Below are 17,903 nucleotides of genomic sequence, written 5' to 3'. Positions count from 1 at the left end.
ATGTGACTTGTTCAAGAGGAGAAGGTGTCACTTCAACCTGGGTAACATTGGTGTTAGATTAGGATCAGCATTGATTTATTCTGTGATAAATGCAGCATGTGAAAATTTTTTTTCAATTGTTAGAATAATTTTAAATTATTTTAATTTTTTTTTTTTTAATTATTGTGAGCAGTTGATTGCTAGTACAGCTAAATGAGCTTTTCCACAAACATTTTGTAAATGTGGCAGGCTTTATGTGAGGTTTTAAACTGCATTCCTGGAATTTGCTTAAAAACATGACTCTGAGAATGTAGGTGAGCAGTCAGTTGATGTCAACAGAAAATGACAATTGTTCCAGATCAAAATGTCTGTTCTCTTTCAGATCTATTATTTCAAGAATATTTTGAGGATTTTATGTAGCTCAGTATTCACTAAGGCAGCTCATTTCTCTGCTGCTGTAGTCCTTGGACTCCCAGTCACTGTAGCACAGCTCTGGGCACTGTGTTGGTGCTCGCAGAAGTATCAGACACAGCTTGGTTTTTGGTTTTTTTTCTGGATTTGTTTTGCAGAGGATAGAGGGGAGCAAAGTGAGGGATTTGTGGCTATATATATGTAGATGCATGTGTATTGCTGAAAATTTGAAGCAGTTGAATTAGAATGTACAGTGTTTAAGTAAAAAAGGTAAAATAGCAGACAAATTAGGAAGCAGAATGCATGCATTTGGATGTTCCTTTGTATGTAAAGTCCATAATGGGCTTTCACTGAAAGCTGTGTTCATTATCTGCAGAAGGAATTTTTTAAAGAACATTGGAATTGTTGAGAGTGAGTTTTGATACATGAGCCAGGTAATTAATGTTTGAGCATCCACTGTAACTGGAAAACACAGTGCCTGTGAGAGCAAACCTGTCCAGTGTTGTCCCTCAAGTGGCCTCTGCTTATTGAGTGACCTTTGCTTTTCTCATTCTCCCCGTTAGCCTGAGATCCCCCTGTGGATGGGGTCTGGCTCTGGGACCCTCACCCAGGAGCAGGTGTGTGCCCCATGGAGCTGCTGCACCTCGGGGTGTTGGAGCACCCCTTCATCCCTGTCACCACTTCCAGTGCTGGCTGTTGGTCTTGGCAGACTGTGAAAGGCACTGGGAGGGAAACACACTCTGGAACTGTGAACAGTCATTTTAGGGAAGAAGTATATGAATAATAAAGGAGAAAGGACTGGCAAACAGTTGATTTTTGTCTTGGTAAAATAAAATTACAAAAATTTTTAGTGTTTGTTTTGGGTTTTGTTTCTTTGGTAGAAAGCCATAGAGGAGAAATTTATAGTTTATTAAAAACCGGAAACTTCATAATAACCCAAAACTCTCATGCTGTTTATTCTCCTCCACCTCCTACAACATTTTGTTTCCCTTGTAGTAATTAGTTTGAACTTTCCTCTATTTCTCTGGATCAAGTAATTTTCATACAACTTTGGGATTTTTTTTCATATGCTTTAAATCTTTCTTCTAAATAATGTTTTTTATAATAAAAAAAAGAAAAAGCCATGAATACATTATAATTTCAATTTTCGTGGTGTGTGAAAGATTTCTGCACTAGGTCTTTATTGTTTTTGAAGAATTCATCACCCTAGTTAAGAAGCTTAATATAAATTAAAGAAGGTATTAAGGAACATTAAGACATCAAAATGTGAAGCGTTCTTTTCCTTTCGATTGCTCCAAATGCAAACAAGTTGAATAAAATGCAATCAAAGGGCCTGTTTGGAGAACATTGAGTGGCTTTACAGCTGTGCTGTAGAGAACCTCTGGTAAGAGCATAATTCAAATAAAAAGGCCTTTCTTTCCTTCTCCTAATTCTCTTTGTTGTGGTGACAACAGAGTACAAGCCCGATAAAAATTTAATCACCTTATCTTTTTAAAGCAAATTGCATATTTGTTTACACACAATATACATAACATGAAAAAGCAAAAGCTGCCATCCAATCCCCCTCCCCTTCTAATCGCCTTAAAGGCCCTTGCCTAGAAGTTTAAAAAAAAAAAAAAATTTAAATGTTTTAGTCTTTATTCTGAAGTCCCATTGTTCAGGATTGCTTTATAAAGGCAGCCTGGGGGAAGATGAATATCACCAAACTTAAACTGTGGACCGGTGCTGAGCAGCAGATGCCTGGGATGTGTCAGCAGAGCTGGTCCAGCTTAGCTGCTGCTGTGGGCCAGGAGAGGTGGGAGGATTACAGACAGCCCTGTGGATTGAGCACTTTGATTTGGAGCTGCTTTGTAATGAATTGCCTTTGATTCTGTGGCAGGTCTGCCAACCTGAACTTCTTCCACATTCTATACATTTCTGAGAGGCTGCTCTAGGAGATACTGGGCACTGGTGCAGGTTTTGTTGGTGTTGTTCCATTTTTACTGGCATGATGAAGTTTTAGTCTCGTGTTGAATGCAGAACCTGTTTTTAGTTGTTTCTGCTCACCTTGGTGCACACAACATGGGCATTGTTGATTTTGTTTATTTACTGTTTAATAGGTACTGGAATGCTGACAAAAACACAATTGAAAGTGTCTTCTGGCCCACTGCTGGGTGCCTCTGGGCTGAGAAACTCCCTCACTGGATAGAAACTTAGTGCCAAAGGGATATTCTATGATTTTTGAAATTATGAAAGCTCTTGTTCTTAGTGGTTCCTTGATCTCTTTTTACATACCTAACTGTACTCTCTGGGGACATGTTTGTGGTATTGTTCCTTTTGATCTGAGAGTTTAATCAGCAAGGACTGCCTCAACAACAAAACTTGTGAAAGTCTGTCCTGTATAACAGTTGTCATAGTCTCTCCCAGATTCTGCTCTGTGTTTGTATCTGCATGTTTCTTAGCACTCTGCCAGGAGAGACAGAGAACTTAGGAGATCCAGTGACAGTAATTGTGATTTCAAGACACTGTCCTGACTTAGAGTGTTTTGAATGGTCTTGGATATTTCATGCTGACCTGCCTGTGATTTTTCTACTGTTGAATTGTAAGAAGAGCTTGTTGATAATCCCAAGCTTCCCACATTACATTTATATGTATTAATACTTTGATTCCTTATTAGTTCCATTACTTTTTCATAGTTGCTCCTGTTATGCACTGGCTGTTTTCCATACATTCAGTTTTTGTTTCAGGGAGCTTGAAGAATGTGTGGACTGAAATCCCAGCACCAGTGTGAGTGGTGCCTCTCCCTGCAGGTGTGCTGAGGGAGCAAGTACAGCCCTAAGACATGATCTCGGTGACTCTGGGGACCTTGAGTGGCCATCAAATGAGAATAGAGTTTTACTAATTGTTGGTGTGATACATCAGCTGGCATAACTGCAGCCTTGTTACAGTGCTGAAAGTCCATGCAGAAAAATTAATTTGAAAATTTCCTATATAGGCTAGTGGAACAGTGTTGGATTTGAGGCCAGAAATATGATTGTGGTGGTTGTCTTTTAGCTCTGACAGGAGATCTGTTGTTGTATTGTGTGAACACTTAATTTGTGTAGTCTAGACCTAGTGTGTGGTGCACTGGAGTCTCCCTGTGACCTGTATTAAGGTTAGTCCCTGCTGCACAGAAACACAAAGTTTTGTAGAGCATACAACTCATAGTTGTGTTCCAAGAGTGCAAGGTAGAAAGTCCTCTGCTCTTAGGGAAGTTGCTCTAGGAAGACTTGGCCAACAGATGGATTTGGTGCATTGTGCAACAGCTGTTGTGCTGGCCTATAAAAACCCTCAGGTTTGGTATTCTCAGTTGATTTCTGCTGAAGGATGGCCAACTGGCCAAGAAATGAGGACCTTAAGTATCCATGCTGTTAATGAGGGTTGAAGGTTATGTTGGATTAGGGTGTATTTTGGAAAACACACTTTGGTAACTGCAAATATCCTTCTTAAGTGTGTGTGGGCTTGTGTAGATTTACTTAAGTAATGAGATGGATGAAAAACAGTAGTGTGATACATGATGGGAATTTGTCAAGTTCAGAAATCTGTCCTGCTATGTGGCTTCAGATGACAGTGGTCCATTTGTACCTGCTGTTTAATATTTGCATTTTATTTTTGAAAAGCAAGGTTAAAAATGTGGTTGTATAATGTAAATTGGGGAAAACAGATAATATATCCTGGTCATCTTGCTGGAAATTGAGAAATACAAAGCTGAATGAATGACATACTCAATCCACTATGTTATGCTGGGTCCCCTCAGTGGGGATGACAGGTTTAGGATGGAGAGGAGAGGGAAGGGGCAGGCAAGGCAAGCACAGGGAAATGCACCACTGATACCCACTCAGCAGTCAGCAGCTACAGTGTGGTGCTGGAGTCTGTGCTCCATTTAGCAATATGAAAAATATCAGACTGAAAAATCAAGACACTGACTTCATGTAGAAGGTATGGCAGACTAATTAAAGAAAAAATGTGTACCAATTGAGCCTATAAAACTCTTCCTGACCTTGAGAAAACTCCCGGAGAGCTGTGGGAAACTCCAGTCTGTCCCCTCTGAACTTTTTTGTGTTGTTGTTTAAATATAGTAACTGCTTTTTTAATTAAAAAGAAAAATTAGATGGCATTTCAAATTGTGTCCATGGTGCCTTGGGGACCTATTACAGTACAAATTACCCTCTACTATTTAGTGAGGTCTTGTTTACTATTGTGTGAAGCGAGGGTTACCAGTGTAAGGATGTAGGACAAGAAGGGCCCTTCTTTGAAAGTCTGGCTCTGCACATGAAAGTGACGCCAGCAATTGGAAGCAATTTGTGGAATTGTTTGATTATATTAATTATGGCACCAGCAAACAGTGCTTGGGAAACAGTTTTGTTTTCTTGCATTCTTTCTTGATTGCTTGCAGCAAAAGCCAAGATACAGAATGTGCCTTTAAGGGCTGCCGGAGAGCGCAGTTCAAGCCATTGTGTGGAATTGGCACTGAGCTTGAAAGGGCTGTGTCCAGCTTGATGGGAGAGTTTTCCAAATACAGCCTCGGCCTGAACTTCACCCAGGTCAGCTTCTTAAATTAAAACAGCTTCTGTCTTCCTCATCAGGGATTGGCTCTTTCCCTGAAAAGTAAAGAGCCCATAATGAAATCCATGTTATTTCCAGTAGTGCCACTTCTTACAAATAATGCCTTTGAGTCCAAAAGCCTGTATAAACTTAAATTGATACACAAGATTCAATCCTGCTCATCACTGAGCTGCAGCCTTCTCTGATGTGGTACAGGACAGCTGTTCCCCAATTTATGGGAAGATGTTTTATTTGTTAAGGATTTCCAAGCAGTCTGCCATGCTGAGACTGCAGGAACAGTGCTGCTGATGCAGGCTGGCTGTCACAACACTGTTTGGTTGGGACATGGGGCAGTCTACTTGTACCCAAAGTGGCTGTAAGATGTTTTTTTTTCCTTGCCTCTGTCCTCAGATAAAGAATTATGGATGATTTGCTTAGATCCCAAATAGCATGCTGAGGATTTCAGCACATTTGGAAGGAAGGAGTCTCCTTGCTCATCTTTTTGGAGGCTGGTTATTCCCTGGCCAACTTCTTGCCCTATTAATATTCACAAGTCAGGCAAGGTGATAATAACTGATCTTGTACTGGCCAGAAAAGAAAAATTACTCTTGTCTGGAGTTTGAAACTCTAGCAGAATACTTGAGAGAGCTGACAAGAGATGTGGGAAAGGTGTTGTGAATTCAAAATAGAATTACTGGAGAATTGTGAAGGGATTTACATAACTAAAATTCATTGCCTGATCTATGAAAGTAATTGAAGCTCAAATCCTGAGCTCCTGAGGGTAGCAAGGAAAGGAGTATCCCTTGTTTCTGGAGTGAATCTATGGTCAACTATTACACTGAATTTGTCTTGGTAATCATATTATATTTGTTATCATGGTGAAGAACACCTAGGAACAGAGTAGATTTGCTCCTGTGAGAGAACTTAAATCTTCTGCCTAGCAAAGGTTTATAGGTGTGTACCTGATGTCAGGTAGAGAATCCCTGCCTGATCCTGGGCTCCAGTTAGCTCAGGACACAGTTTCACCCCTGCTCTTTCTAAAGCACAATATATTCATATAGGCAGATGGGATGCCAAGTTAGATGGGATCAGGAGACTCTAGATGACCCATCATCCAGTCCACTAGATGAGGTGTGGTGCATTTGAGGTCCCTATTATAGTGTTTATGCGTACAGTAACATGGTACTTTTGTCTGGAAGGCTCACAAATATATTGTTTTTCCTGATCAGTTTGGGTTGTTTGTTTATTTGGGTTTTTGGTTTGTTGGCATTTTGGGTTTTGTTTTTGTTTGGGTTTTTGTTTGTTTGTTTTGGTTTTTGGTTTTTTTTTTTTGCTGGGATATTGAAGGTGCACAATTGCATTAATAAGTCAAAAGGTAGGATTTGGGGTATCTTTAGCAGAGGAATAGAGAAGCAGAGCTGCTAAATGATGTGAGGAATTGAAGCAGCAGGATGTTATATTTTGTTGTTCTTGTCCTTTCTGCCTGACTGCAGAGATAACTGTAACAGGAGAGGCTGGGCAAACAGATCTTCTCATTTTGGAATGCTTCTGATTCTTGTTTCAATCAAAACTCCAGAATGTAATTTCAGGGAACTTTTCAAGTTCTTAGGGTGCATAGAAATACTTTTGCAGAGCTGCTGACATGTTTTGGGACTAGTTGGAAAATAAGTGTGTGCTTCTAGTGTTGTGATACTCTGAGAATCAGTTCTTATAACACTGATATTTCTATTAATCTTGCTGGAAACCAGTGATAAATTTATTATTTTAAAGTTGATCAGAATGTGAAACAAATGGGAGTGCTGCTCTATTTGAACCTTGATGTTGTTTAAGTATGGATAAATAAATATATAGCTGCTGCAAGAAAAGAAAAATTAATTCGTTTTGAATTATATTGTGCTGAAATACAGGTTTCTTGAGTTCTGAAATACAGATTTCTTGAGTCCTGCAGTACTTGCAAAAAGTTTCTATTTCTTTTCAGTAGTCCATCATTGCAATAAGCTGGAGAGGCTCCCTTTGTATGTTCCCTGTTGCAGCCCCTCTGCATCAGTCTGTGGCATGGATGTCTCCATCTGGGCCTCTAATTATTTCTGATTTTCAGGTCAACCAGCTTTTGTACTCTCTGTTAGCAAGAGTTGATGCAGGCACACACTCTCAAACTGTGTAATTAGGGTTCAGGTTCTGAGAGTTCAATTTAAGGAAATCCTGAAATTGTGCAAACCAGCTGTTCTGAATAATCCATTGTGAGTGAGGATTATCCCCAACACTTTGCCTCTTTCAAGTTTTGCTCCTTTTTTTCCTTCCCTCGGGAGGGAAGAAAAATGTCCGCCTGTCATATTAAAAGGTTACATTTGCCTCGGATAAAAATTATTTCCCACATCAAATATGCTGTGTTAACTTGTTCTCTGGTGTTCAGTCAATTTTTAGCATTTGAATGTTGACAGGAAACAAGAAATTGCATGTAGCTGAGTCTTCTATATTTTGTTTACAGAAGGGAGAAGCAAGTTCAGTTTGCCACTGAAATTCTGCTCACAAATTCCTGAATGGAATGAGAGGTTTGGCAAGGTATTGGCAAGTCAACAATAGTCTAGTAATTTCTTAATATGTAAGAGAAAAGATTATTTTCTATTCCCAGGGCAGCTGCTGGTGTAGCCTCAATGTGGTTTTTTTTCCTAACAGCATAGTGAGGATCCTGAGCCAGTGCTTATCCAGTAAACCATGGCAAGTACCAGTGCAGCATAGGATGAACTTTTAATTTTGGCCTGAAAGCAAAGTTCTCAGTAATTGGGAGCATTGAAATATTTTAACATGTTTTTTTTCCCCCATTACAATTCTTATGCTGTAAGAAAACTGTAATCATCCATGTAAATACTTCCACACCACCAGCATAGTTAGCAAAAGGCTTTTTTTACAAGTGTGCACAAGAGAGGGGAGTTGTTGAAGTTCAGGAAAATAAATTATTCTCCCTGGCTCTGCTGGAAAGCATACCCTGCACCTATATTATTACACCTGTTTTCAATGATGGGTTTATCAGTTGCTTAAAAATTGCTCCTGTCTCTGGCTGGGCTACAAGGAGATACTGTATTATCTTGCTTCTCATCTAAAGTGTGTCTGGCATTCAGGCTTTAAAATCTTGCATTCAAACACAATGTTTCATTAGCTTTGAAGGAGACAGGACTGTTTCTAAATATTGAAAAGAAGTGTGAAAATAGGATATAGAAATACAGAGATGGGAAATCTGAAAAATTAAGTTGGGAAAGGGGGAGAGAGAGATAAAACTCCTGAAGGGCTGACTAGCAAGTACAATTGTGAGTCAAGGAAGGAGGAGTTGGACTTGAGAAAGAAGGAGCAGAGACCACCCTTGGAGACCTTTTGAAGGAGCAGGGAAGCAGAAGGCTAATAAGAAAAAAAGTCAACAAATCTGACAAGGGATGTTGATAAGGAATGGCAGTATTAAGTGAAGGAGGATGTGTAGTGAAGAAGTTAAAAGTGTAAAAGGCAAAGTAGAGTCCAAGGTTACAGGTAATAGATGAAATAAATATTTATATGGGGCAAAAAGCACAGAGGTGCTCCTTCACCCTGCTGTTGGGTGAGCAGAAGGAATTAGAGCAGCAGACACTGTGTCAGCTTTCATCCTCCTTCCAGCTGAAGCAGTAGTGAAAACAAAGCAAAAGCAAAGCTGATTGTGTTGCTGTGTGTGGGTGTGATTTGTGTCGGGGCTGGCATTCCAGGCTGGCTGGGATCTGGGGGATCTGCAGGAGGGTGTTCATCACTGCCTCTGCCACAGCCTGCTCAGCCCAGGGCAGAACTTGTGTCCCTGGGAGAAACTCCACTGGGGCAGAGGGGAGCTGAATTGACTGTGTATAGATAAACTGGGTTTGAATCTATGCACAAGAATCTATCTATCTATCTATCTATCTATCTATCTATCTATCTATCTATCTATCTATCTATCTATCTATCTATCTATCTATCCAGAGTTCTACACTGTGGAATTTCTGTATGAAGTGGTTAAAGTCTGTATGTTTCTGCACAAATTTCTTGTGTGAGCAATTGTAAAACTTAACACTGCCATTCATTTAACTGTGTAAGATATTGCAAATCATTAAGCTGTTAGCTTTTTATTTGTGAAAGTTGTATAAAATACTAAGTTTTTCCTTTATTTTGTGCATGTGAAATTGGTTTTAGACTTGGAAAATGCTTTTCCTGATATGGTACTGCTTTTCACTTGAATTTGAAAATGCATTTTTTATTAATATAATTTATAAATTGATCTGTTTGTACTAAATCCTTCAGGCCATTCAGAGACAAAGGATATTAAATTCTGTATTTTTATTTATTAATAATTGACAGTAGTTTAAAAGAATGAAGTAGATTACACTGTTTTACAACTAGATTTTCATATCTAACCTGAGTTAGTGGAGGCTGAAAGTACTTTTTGCATAAGACCTTGTCTGGGCACTTCTTACAGACATGGTTTTGATGGGTAGGAATGAATTTGCTAAGCTTTCACGTGTCTTACATGCCTTTGAGGATGGCCCATTAATAATATTAATACATAGGTATTTTTCATTGTTGTATGCAAGGCATTTTTTAGAACTTTGAAGCTAAAGATTTTTTTTTTTTTTTTAACACACGGACCTTTTCAATTTAATCCATTAGCCACTTGGCAAAATAAAGTAATTGTCCAGCAGAGGAAGAAAAAAAAAAATCTATTAACATTTGCTACAAATCCGAGTAGTACAGGCAGCACTTAATTAATGGAACAGATTTCTCACTATGTGTTCAAGCTAACATAGCTATTGTTCAACAGAGATTAGACCCTTAATGTAAGTAAGTTAAACTAGACCTTCATCTAAAAATATCCGTCATTTCAGCTATTAAAGCTCTGATGTCTTCTTTGGTGACAGATATATTTCCCTTCATTTCCTTGGTTTTGTAAAATGTAAAGCATGCATTGTGTGTAATGTGAGAAATCCAGGGAGGTAGATGAAACCCCGATTGTGGCTGTCTCTCTGTGCCTGCTCCTTTGTGCTGCTCTCTGTCTCAGAGCCTCCTCAGCCCTGAGACCTGCTGGCACCAGAGCAGAAAAACAGAAAATGCCATTTGTCAGGGTATGATGCCAGCCACCTAATCTGTTTGCAGAATGAGGGCCATGGGATCTGATTAGGTAATTTAGATACCGTGTGAGTTTAATAATACCTGAGCTGCCTTTGGCTGTCAGCCTGTCACTTCACAGTAGGAACTACCACCTTCTGCCACTTTTTCTGTAAACTTTACCTGGAATCCCTTATTTACTACAAATAGGTGTTAAGTGCTGCAGGTGAGGTATACCTTTGCTTCTTCTGTGTTAGTGATAGTGGAGGAGGTGAGACGACTGTTTTAAATGCATGTTCCACATGTGTCTTTTTTTTTCTCAAAACCAAAATTTTTCAGACGTGAGATGCTTTGTTTGTACACCCCAGATGCTGTGCCAGGTTTCAGTTGTGTTGGGCCATCTGAGCTGATGTCACTGATGGGTTTGAAGCTCAGTTTATCCACGGTGGTTATTTCACCCTCGTGGCTGAGACTTCTCTGTCCTGCTGCAGCTGAGGGTCTCTGCAGGGTGAGAGTCCAAGCACTGCTGTGTCCCTGTGGGCAAGGGTTTGCAGAGGCAGCCTGGGCCCTTCAGATACCCATAAGGGAAAGTTTTGGCTGCAATTTTAATGCCACATCTCCTCCCTTCCTCTCTCCTTTCCGCCAATTAGCATTTTTTGGAAATTAGAGTCTCGCAAAGCCTGCTAACATAAATAAAAGTGTTTTAGGATTTGTTTGCTTTAATTAAAATGTGTCTTTCTGAAAGGATTTAGTTAAACATCTTTCTTAAACAGTGCTGTGCCAGTAACAGCAACATTTGTAATAGTGATAAGACCCAGAAAGGGAAACCAACTAGAAAGCAAAATGAAATGTTTCTTTGTCCAAAAAATAAATGTTCGTCTCAGGAAAGTGGAGGAAACCCAGTGCAGGGACAATTACAATTAGGTTGATCAAAACAGTAGAAAACAAAGTATTAAACAAATTCTGCAAAGGTAGTGAGTGGGGCTGCGTGGGGTTGCTCTTTCTGCTGTTTTTCTTTTGTTTTCCTCTCTTTTGACTGTTGCTATTTTTTTTTTCTAGCAGCACCCATGATGCTCTCAGAGCTTTCCAAATAGGAAATAAGTTGCTTTTCATGTAGTGATAAATTATTTTTCGTGGTGAAGATGGAGTGATTGTAAGGGTAATGCTATTAATGGGATTTATATGAAAGCATCCAATTAAAAAATCGAAACAGCTGCATCAAACATGACTCTACAATGTAATAAAATCATATAATAAATATGTGGTCCCGCCACACCATATTACCTAGTTTGATTAATTGAACCTTACATGTGCAAAGATAGTCATTATCAGACTTCTCAGCCATCAAGGAAGAACAGTCTCAATTATTTTCACAATGAAATAATCATTGCTTTTTTTGTGTCCTGCCATCTGGAAAGAGAAAACAGTAGCTGCCATGACTGTGAAATGCATGATCTTGCAGGACTGTACAAAGTTGATTCTGCTTGATGCTGGACTCCTGCAGCCTTAGTGTGGGCTGTAATTTATTTAGTTCTATACAAAATGTGTTGCTTTTCTCCTCTTTTGAACCCTTGCACTTTTTTCTCTTTTTCTTTTTTTTTGTTTGTGTTTGGGTTTTTATTTTTGTTATATTTGGTTTGGTTTTTTTGGAGGGGCGGGGGTTGTGCATGGTTTGTTGTTGCTGTTGGGATTTTTTACTTTGTTGTGGGTTTTGTTGTTGTTTTTTGGGGTTTTTGTTTTTTTGTTTTTTAGGTTTTTTTTCAAAAGTAAGATCCCTCTCTATGTGAAAGTCTCCCCACTGCAGGGAGAGATTACTTTAGGGATGGTTTACAGCCTCTGGTTGTGAAATGGTAAATGGGCAGTTTCCTGGTTTTACTTCAACACTTCCTCATTTCCCCCTTCCCCTGGCATGCAGTGGGGATGCTGCTGCAGCATTTGCTCCCTGCCACAGCAAGGTGAGGAGCTGGGCTCTGGGGCTGAGCCCAGCAGCTGTGAGTGCCCCTGATGTGTCTGAGCTGGAGCAGTTCCCTGTGCCTGTAGACCTCCTGTCTCCACTAAATCATAAGCATCTCAATCTTTTTGTCAGGCCGTGATATGAGAATCCACCTCTGAATTTCAGTGTGGAGAGAGAGAGGCTGATTAAGTGTTTGAGATAAGGTTATGTGACACCACAGGTTAAAAATACCTGAACTGATTTTGGCCCAGTGCCTGAGCACCACATTGCAGTGCATTCAGGTGCCACTGAAAAAGCTTCTGAGGAGTTTGTTGCCTTCTGCTTTGTGCAAGCACTTCTTCAGCAGTGGTCATTTAGGAGCTGCATCTCTCTTGTTTTACAGCATTTCTTTGGACTTTGCCATCTTGCATTTCTTATATAAAATGTTACCAGTGTGTTGACTTCTAAGAAGAAATAAAGGTGTCATAAACCCTGGCCATTTAGGAAGAAAAGGATAAATATTTGTGTTTGACACAAATGTCTGGAGAAACAGATCTCCAAAATACTATGCAGCTTAATTCTAGTGCCCCTAAGCAATAAGCAATGCAAGTTGAAACCCCTAGCAAATATTTTGTCTTAACAAAATAAAAACAAAACCCCAACAACCAAAAACAAACACAAAACCTGTATAATATACAATATGCAAGTTATAAAAAAGCAGTGTTCTTCTGGTAAATCCAGAAAATAGACTTAAAGAAATTCAAGAATCTTCTGAGTCTTGTGACTCTGTAATTTTACTGTTTTACCAGTTGTTTTTTATTCATTACTTATATTTTTATAAATATTCTTGGTGATGACAAGAAACTTTGGATATGTGTCTAAATAATAGGAAAGGCCTGCCAAATAGAGAGTTATACCAGGTAAGCTGGTCTGGCTTGTTTAAATATTGCCTGTTTTTAATACTTTAAAAGCTATAGATGGACACTGAAGGGTTCAGGATACTGCACTGGATTTGTGGTGTCACTGTTGTGAACTTATTTTTTATGTAAATTACCATATTGTAGGAGTCTTATGGAGAAATGTGATTTCCCTAATGCATTTGATTTACTTTCTTATTTTCACTGGTTGGTTTCAGATGAAAATATGCCTGCTCATTTTTTCTAGCTCTCTGAAATGTGATGTTGAGTGTGTTAGTCATGTGTATTCTTGTTCTTTTACAGATGGGCTGAAGCCAGATACCAAGATGCTGCTGACTGCTGCCTCCAAGAAGAAATCTAAGGGAGGGAAGGGGGATATGACCAAAGAGGATGAAAGCAGCAAGAATGATTCAGCCCAACCTGTTACTATCTCTCTTATCTTTAAAAGATATGTTTTTGACACACAGAAGAAAATGATTCAATCCTGAGGAAGCAAGAGAGGCCTCTGATTACACCTCAAAGTCCAGACCCTGAAATGCATTGAGGTGGAATGTGTTTCTTGTCCAAACACATTAAATCTGTTCCTTCCTCACAAACAGAGCCTGGAAGCTCATGCTGCCTGTGCTCCCTTCCACAATGTCTGCTATCTCATATTGTTCTGTTGAAATTTGCTTGTTTTGTCATCTCTGTGGTGTGCATCTTCATGGCATGTCAGAGAATCTCACCTGCCAGATGAGCACACTTGGATGTACGTTCTAATTGCACTGGTTTTGGGGATAACTGTGTTGAAGTTTCTCTTGATTTAGAAGTTTGCCACCAATATTAATCTAAATTAAGTCAAGATGTGAATTTCATGTGACCCACAAAGTGAAGCTGATTATTCTAGGCTAACTTCCTTGAGCAAAGTGGGATACAGAAGGCACACTATTTAACAGGTGAAGCCTAAAATGGATGTTTCACATTCCTTCAGTTGCAACCATGTAAGATGTTATCTGAGAGATGGTATGGATGTTTTTTATAAATATGATTTATATCTAGAAATATTTTTCATATTAAACATAATGATCTGTGTAGTTGAGAGTCTTAATTTTTCTGTTTGCTGTTCCAAAGGTTCAGAATTTATCTTCAGTGGCATTTTATGTAACTTTTCTGATTTTCCTGCCTGTTCTGCAATGAATGCTATTCCAAAACTGTTTTCTTTTTTTTTTTTTTTTTTTTGTAACCAAAATGCCTTTTGTGTGTGAAAGAAAATGTTGCCTCTGGAAATAGTCAAGGGCTTTATTTCATTAAAATAATGATAGAAGATTGCTGCATAAGCCTTGTAAAATGAGTGTCTCCAAGATGCTTTAGAAACCATTAGTTTTTAATAGGGATTTCATGGCTGCTTTAGCTCTTTCTCTCAGTTTCATGTCCTAGGCTCATAAAAAGGAGAGCACTGGTAATATCCTTTCCTTGTTGCATGCAAAGTATAGGACACCTGAACATGAAAACTAACAGCAATTCCACAGGTACAAAAGCTGCAGTCTGGAACAGAAATTGGACTCAGCTTTGGCAGCATGGCAAATGCTAGTTCCTGCCTTTTAAACAGCAAGAGTACCTGCTTGTTGGTGCTGAATAGCAGCTTGTCAGCTGTAGATGGTGACCATATGTATGATGCAAGTGCCTTAGCTGCACATGGAGATAAATAATTGCTGCATTCATTCTTATTAATCAATCATTATATCCCTTAATGAGCATGAGTCTATCATGTTAACATGATCCTGATTTTTTTCCACTCTTTTCCTTTTAATTTCTAGATTGCCCAAGTGGCTACAAATGGCAAACCTATCAGCTAGTGAGAGGATATTTACAGCTGGACAGTTGTGAGACAGAGCAAGCCTGCTGTCTAAACTAGGCTGATGGTCCCCCCTTAAATCAGAACAGAATTAGTGCTTTGTGTAATAATCCCAAACAGTTTCTGCTGAGTGAGTCCCAGCAAAGCTTTAGCACATCCCTTAAGATTATGGGGTGTGCTTTCAGTGTGATCCCAGAGGAATTAGGCAGGCAACTTTAGCTATTGGCTTAACGTAACTTGTGCTGCCAGCCTTGCTGGAAAATGTATCCTTCTGTAATGGAAAAAATGCATTTCACACCCCTGTCACCTCTCCTTCCCCATTTCTCTCTCCTTCCCAAACACCCCCAGAAGCAGTCTTTGGAAAGAATATTTTAATGTTATCTTTCTTTTAAGCCTTAATCAAATCCTGTTTTGTATTCTGCACTGTTATCTCTGCCTAAGATACTGCAGTGATGGAACAGAGAGGAACAGATGACACTGAAGGAACAGTGTTACTATCATTTCAGGTTAGTCTAGAAATTATGGGTATGAAAAAAACCTATTTAAATACTCTTAGTTATAAAGAACTTATATCTGTGAAGTTCTAGTGTCCTTTCCAAATTTTAAATGGCTTGCTAATTTGGAGTATTGGAAAGAAAAGGGGAGTGATCAGAAAAGGTGCTCCCAGAGTTCTTATCCTTTCACTTACAGGGTTTTGTCTTTCTTATTTCTAAGGCACTTTTGAGTAGTTCTGGAGAGGAGGTTGTCAGTGTAAATGGGGTATGTATTTTTACAAAAGCCTATCTGATGAATGTTTTCTCCCCCACACCGTGGATTGCCCTTAACAGGATCAGTGAGTCTGTTGTTATGGAACTTGATCCCTTTGAAAACTCATTAACCCTGAACAGTTAGATTTGCAGCCCTCTGCTTGGCTGAGAGGACTCCTAGTGCAGGGAGTCCCATGGTTTATTTGGGGTACTCCAGGGGAGTGAGCAGCAGTAATTCCAGAGCTGGACCTACATCCCTTTCTCGTGCAGTCACTTGCAAACATATTTTTGAAATCTTCCTCCAATCTTCCATTTAATTTCCAGACTACCATACTAACTTGGCATTTTCTTCCATCTTCTCAGTCTAAGACCTGCTGATCTCAGTGCTCCATTTCCTTCTTTGCTCGTTTCATCTCTGTGCTCTGGCTCTGCTCTTGTCCTGGAGGTCCATGGCAGGGCTCCCACGAGGCCAGTGAGCCCAGTGAGGAGGGGAAGGCTCATGACCTGCAGCTCATCCCAGCTCCTGTGTGTGCTGGGGAGCTGCCTCTGTCCAGGCTCTCACCCTGGGCAGCTCTGGTGGACCCACAGGGGCAGGCTGTGCCTTCACCTGCCACCCCACCCTGCCTTGTGCCCCTGTCACAGAGCCTCATCCTCTCGTTTTGCTCCTGTTGCAGAGCTCCCAGTGTAGAATTCCAAAGGGAGAACCTAAGTGTGTCCAAGAACTTTGATTATAATGTGCTATTACTGCAGATCTCTGGCTGCTGTCCTGAGGCTGTTGGATACACATTCGAAAAAGGGTGAAATGGTGGAACAAAATGATTATGGGAAAATCAAAGCTTTTAAAGACATTTGTAGGATGAACAGATGTTCAAACATTCTTTTTTTTTTTTGTTTCCAGACAGACGTAGAGACTTTCCTTTCATCCTCATAATCAGTGCATTATGCTGTAATTTGTAAAAATGGCATTAAAAAAATATTAACAGGGTCATATTGTGATCTACTGACTCTGTGTCATTAAGCCGTGAAGTTAAGAACAGCAACTGGGAACATGAGTTAAATGTTGCAGAATGTACTGTACTAGCATATATTGTCAGACTGTATTATAATGAATCTAAAATAGAATAAAGATGTAAGGAGTTTTTTAATACTGCTAAGGTTGTCAGTGTTGCAAAACTAGAAATTATTATGGCTGTGCAGATGTTTGGTGAGTAATACATCTTCGGGTTGTGGGGAGAGTAGCAGGGAGAAAAGGTTTGTTTTTACAAGCCTGTTTTCTGCTTTTCCTTGGAATTTATTTTGGGACTGCAGTCTGGCTTGTGATCATGCCAGGGGTCTGGAGCCAGGAGGGTCAAAGCTGTGCTCATGGTAGCAAGGATTCAGTAGGTGGCATCCTTTGCTTGGAATCAAAGCTGAGTCTCCCCACCTAAAAAGGGGGTTTTCACTGGAACTGAGGCTGAAGGGTTTGCAGCAGGCTTGCAACCCAGCTCTTAAAGAACAGCTTCTGTTAAAAATTACAATGTATTAAATGTCTGGGACAGAGCCATCAACTCCAATCGGTTGACCAAAGCCCGAGGCACTGGTGTCCTTTCTGTGTATGTTTCTGGCTCAGCTGAAAATAGCTCTGTCTCTTAAATCCTGTGTTAGTTGGTTGCAAGTAATTGACTGGAAAAGTGAGCCATCTGCACCAGGGGAGTTCTTGATGTGTACAAGGCATCTCTTTCTGGACAGTGGCACTTTCCTTGCCTGTTGCACTCTACAACCAAGGGTGGTAAAGCAAAATGAGATCTCACCACAGCTCATGGGAGTTGCAGTGGTGAAGGCACAGTCCACCCCTCTTGTTTGCCTCTCACTGCTGGGAGAGCAGCTCTGTGTTTACATCCGCAAAGTGCTCTGGGATCTTGTGAAATGAAGGATGAAAGGCAGCAGAGGAATGCTACCTTATTAGCAGTTTCAAGACCCCTTCATGTTTCCTTTATAGTTTAATATCCACAGTGAGCTGGAAAGACTTCATTTACAAACACATGAGTTTTAAACAAACTTGTTGAGGATATAAATAGAATTATTTCAAGATAGTCTAGCACTGGAAGCTAACCTGCCAAGCCTGGCAAAAAGAGAAGGACTATATGACTGCAATCTGTGGTAAGGCCAGTTTTGCTACATGATGAACACCCAGAAGATTTCCAGGGGCTTGGGGAAGCTGAGTTTATGTGAAATATTGGCAGTCTTCTGGGATTCCCCACATATTCTCCTGCTGTTCTGTGCAAATGGGGTTAAAAATCTGTTTGCCCTGTAGACAGTGTATGAGGAAAAAGAGTGCAGTGGATCTGCTCATGTCAATGCCAGAACATAGAGTATTTCTCACATTTCCTGCTGTGCTAGCTGCAGTTCCAGTTGCTGGGTTTCCATTCCTCAGTAAATGTTACAGT

At 39.9% G+C, this 17,903-nt stretch overlaps 1 protein-coding gene across 1 annotated transcript in view; it reads left to right on the top strand.

Moving 5' to 3' along the window:
- EEFSEC (eukaryotic elongation factor, selenocysteine-tRNA specific) overlaps nucleotides 1-16,631 on the top strand; it is a 120,253-nt gene extending 103,622 nt beyond the window's left edge. The window contains exon 7 of the mRNA XM_079316595.1: nucleotides 13,201-16,631. Within this exon, the coding sequence (XP_079172721.1) occupies nucleotides 13,201-13,385 (185 nt within the window). The 3' untranslated portion in view covers nucleotides 13,386-16,631. The remainder of the gene's footprint in view (nucleotides 1-13,200) is intronic.
- The last annotated feature ends 1,272 nt before the right edge of the window (nucleotides 16,632-17,903 follow it).

This window comes from Erithacus rubecula (genome assembly GCF_903797595.1).
Source record: "Erithacus rubecula genome assembly, chromosome: 13".
Taxonomy (NCBI): Eukaryota; Metazoa; Chordata; class Aves; order Passeriformes; family Muscicapidae; genus Erithacus; species Erithacus rubecula.
This window is presented reverse-complemented; position numbering and strand designations above follow the sequence as displayed.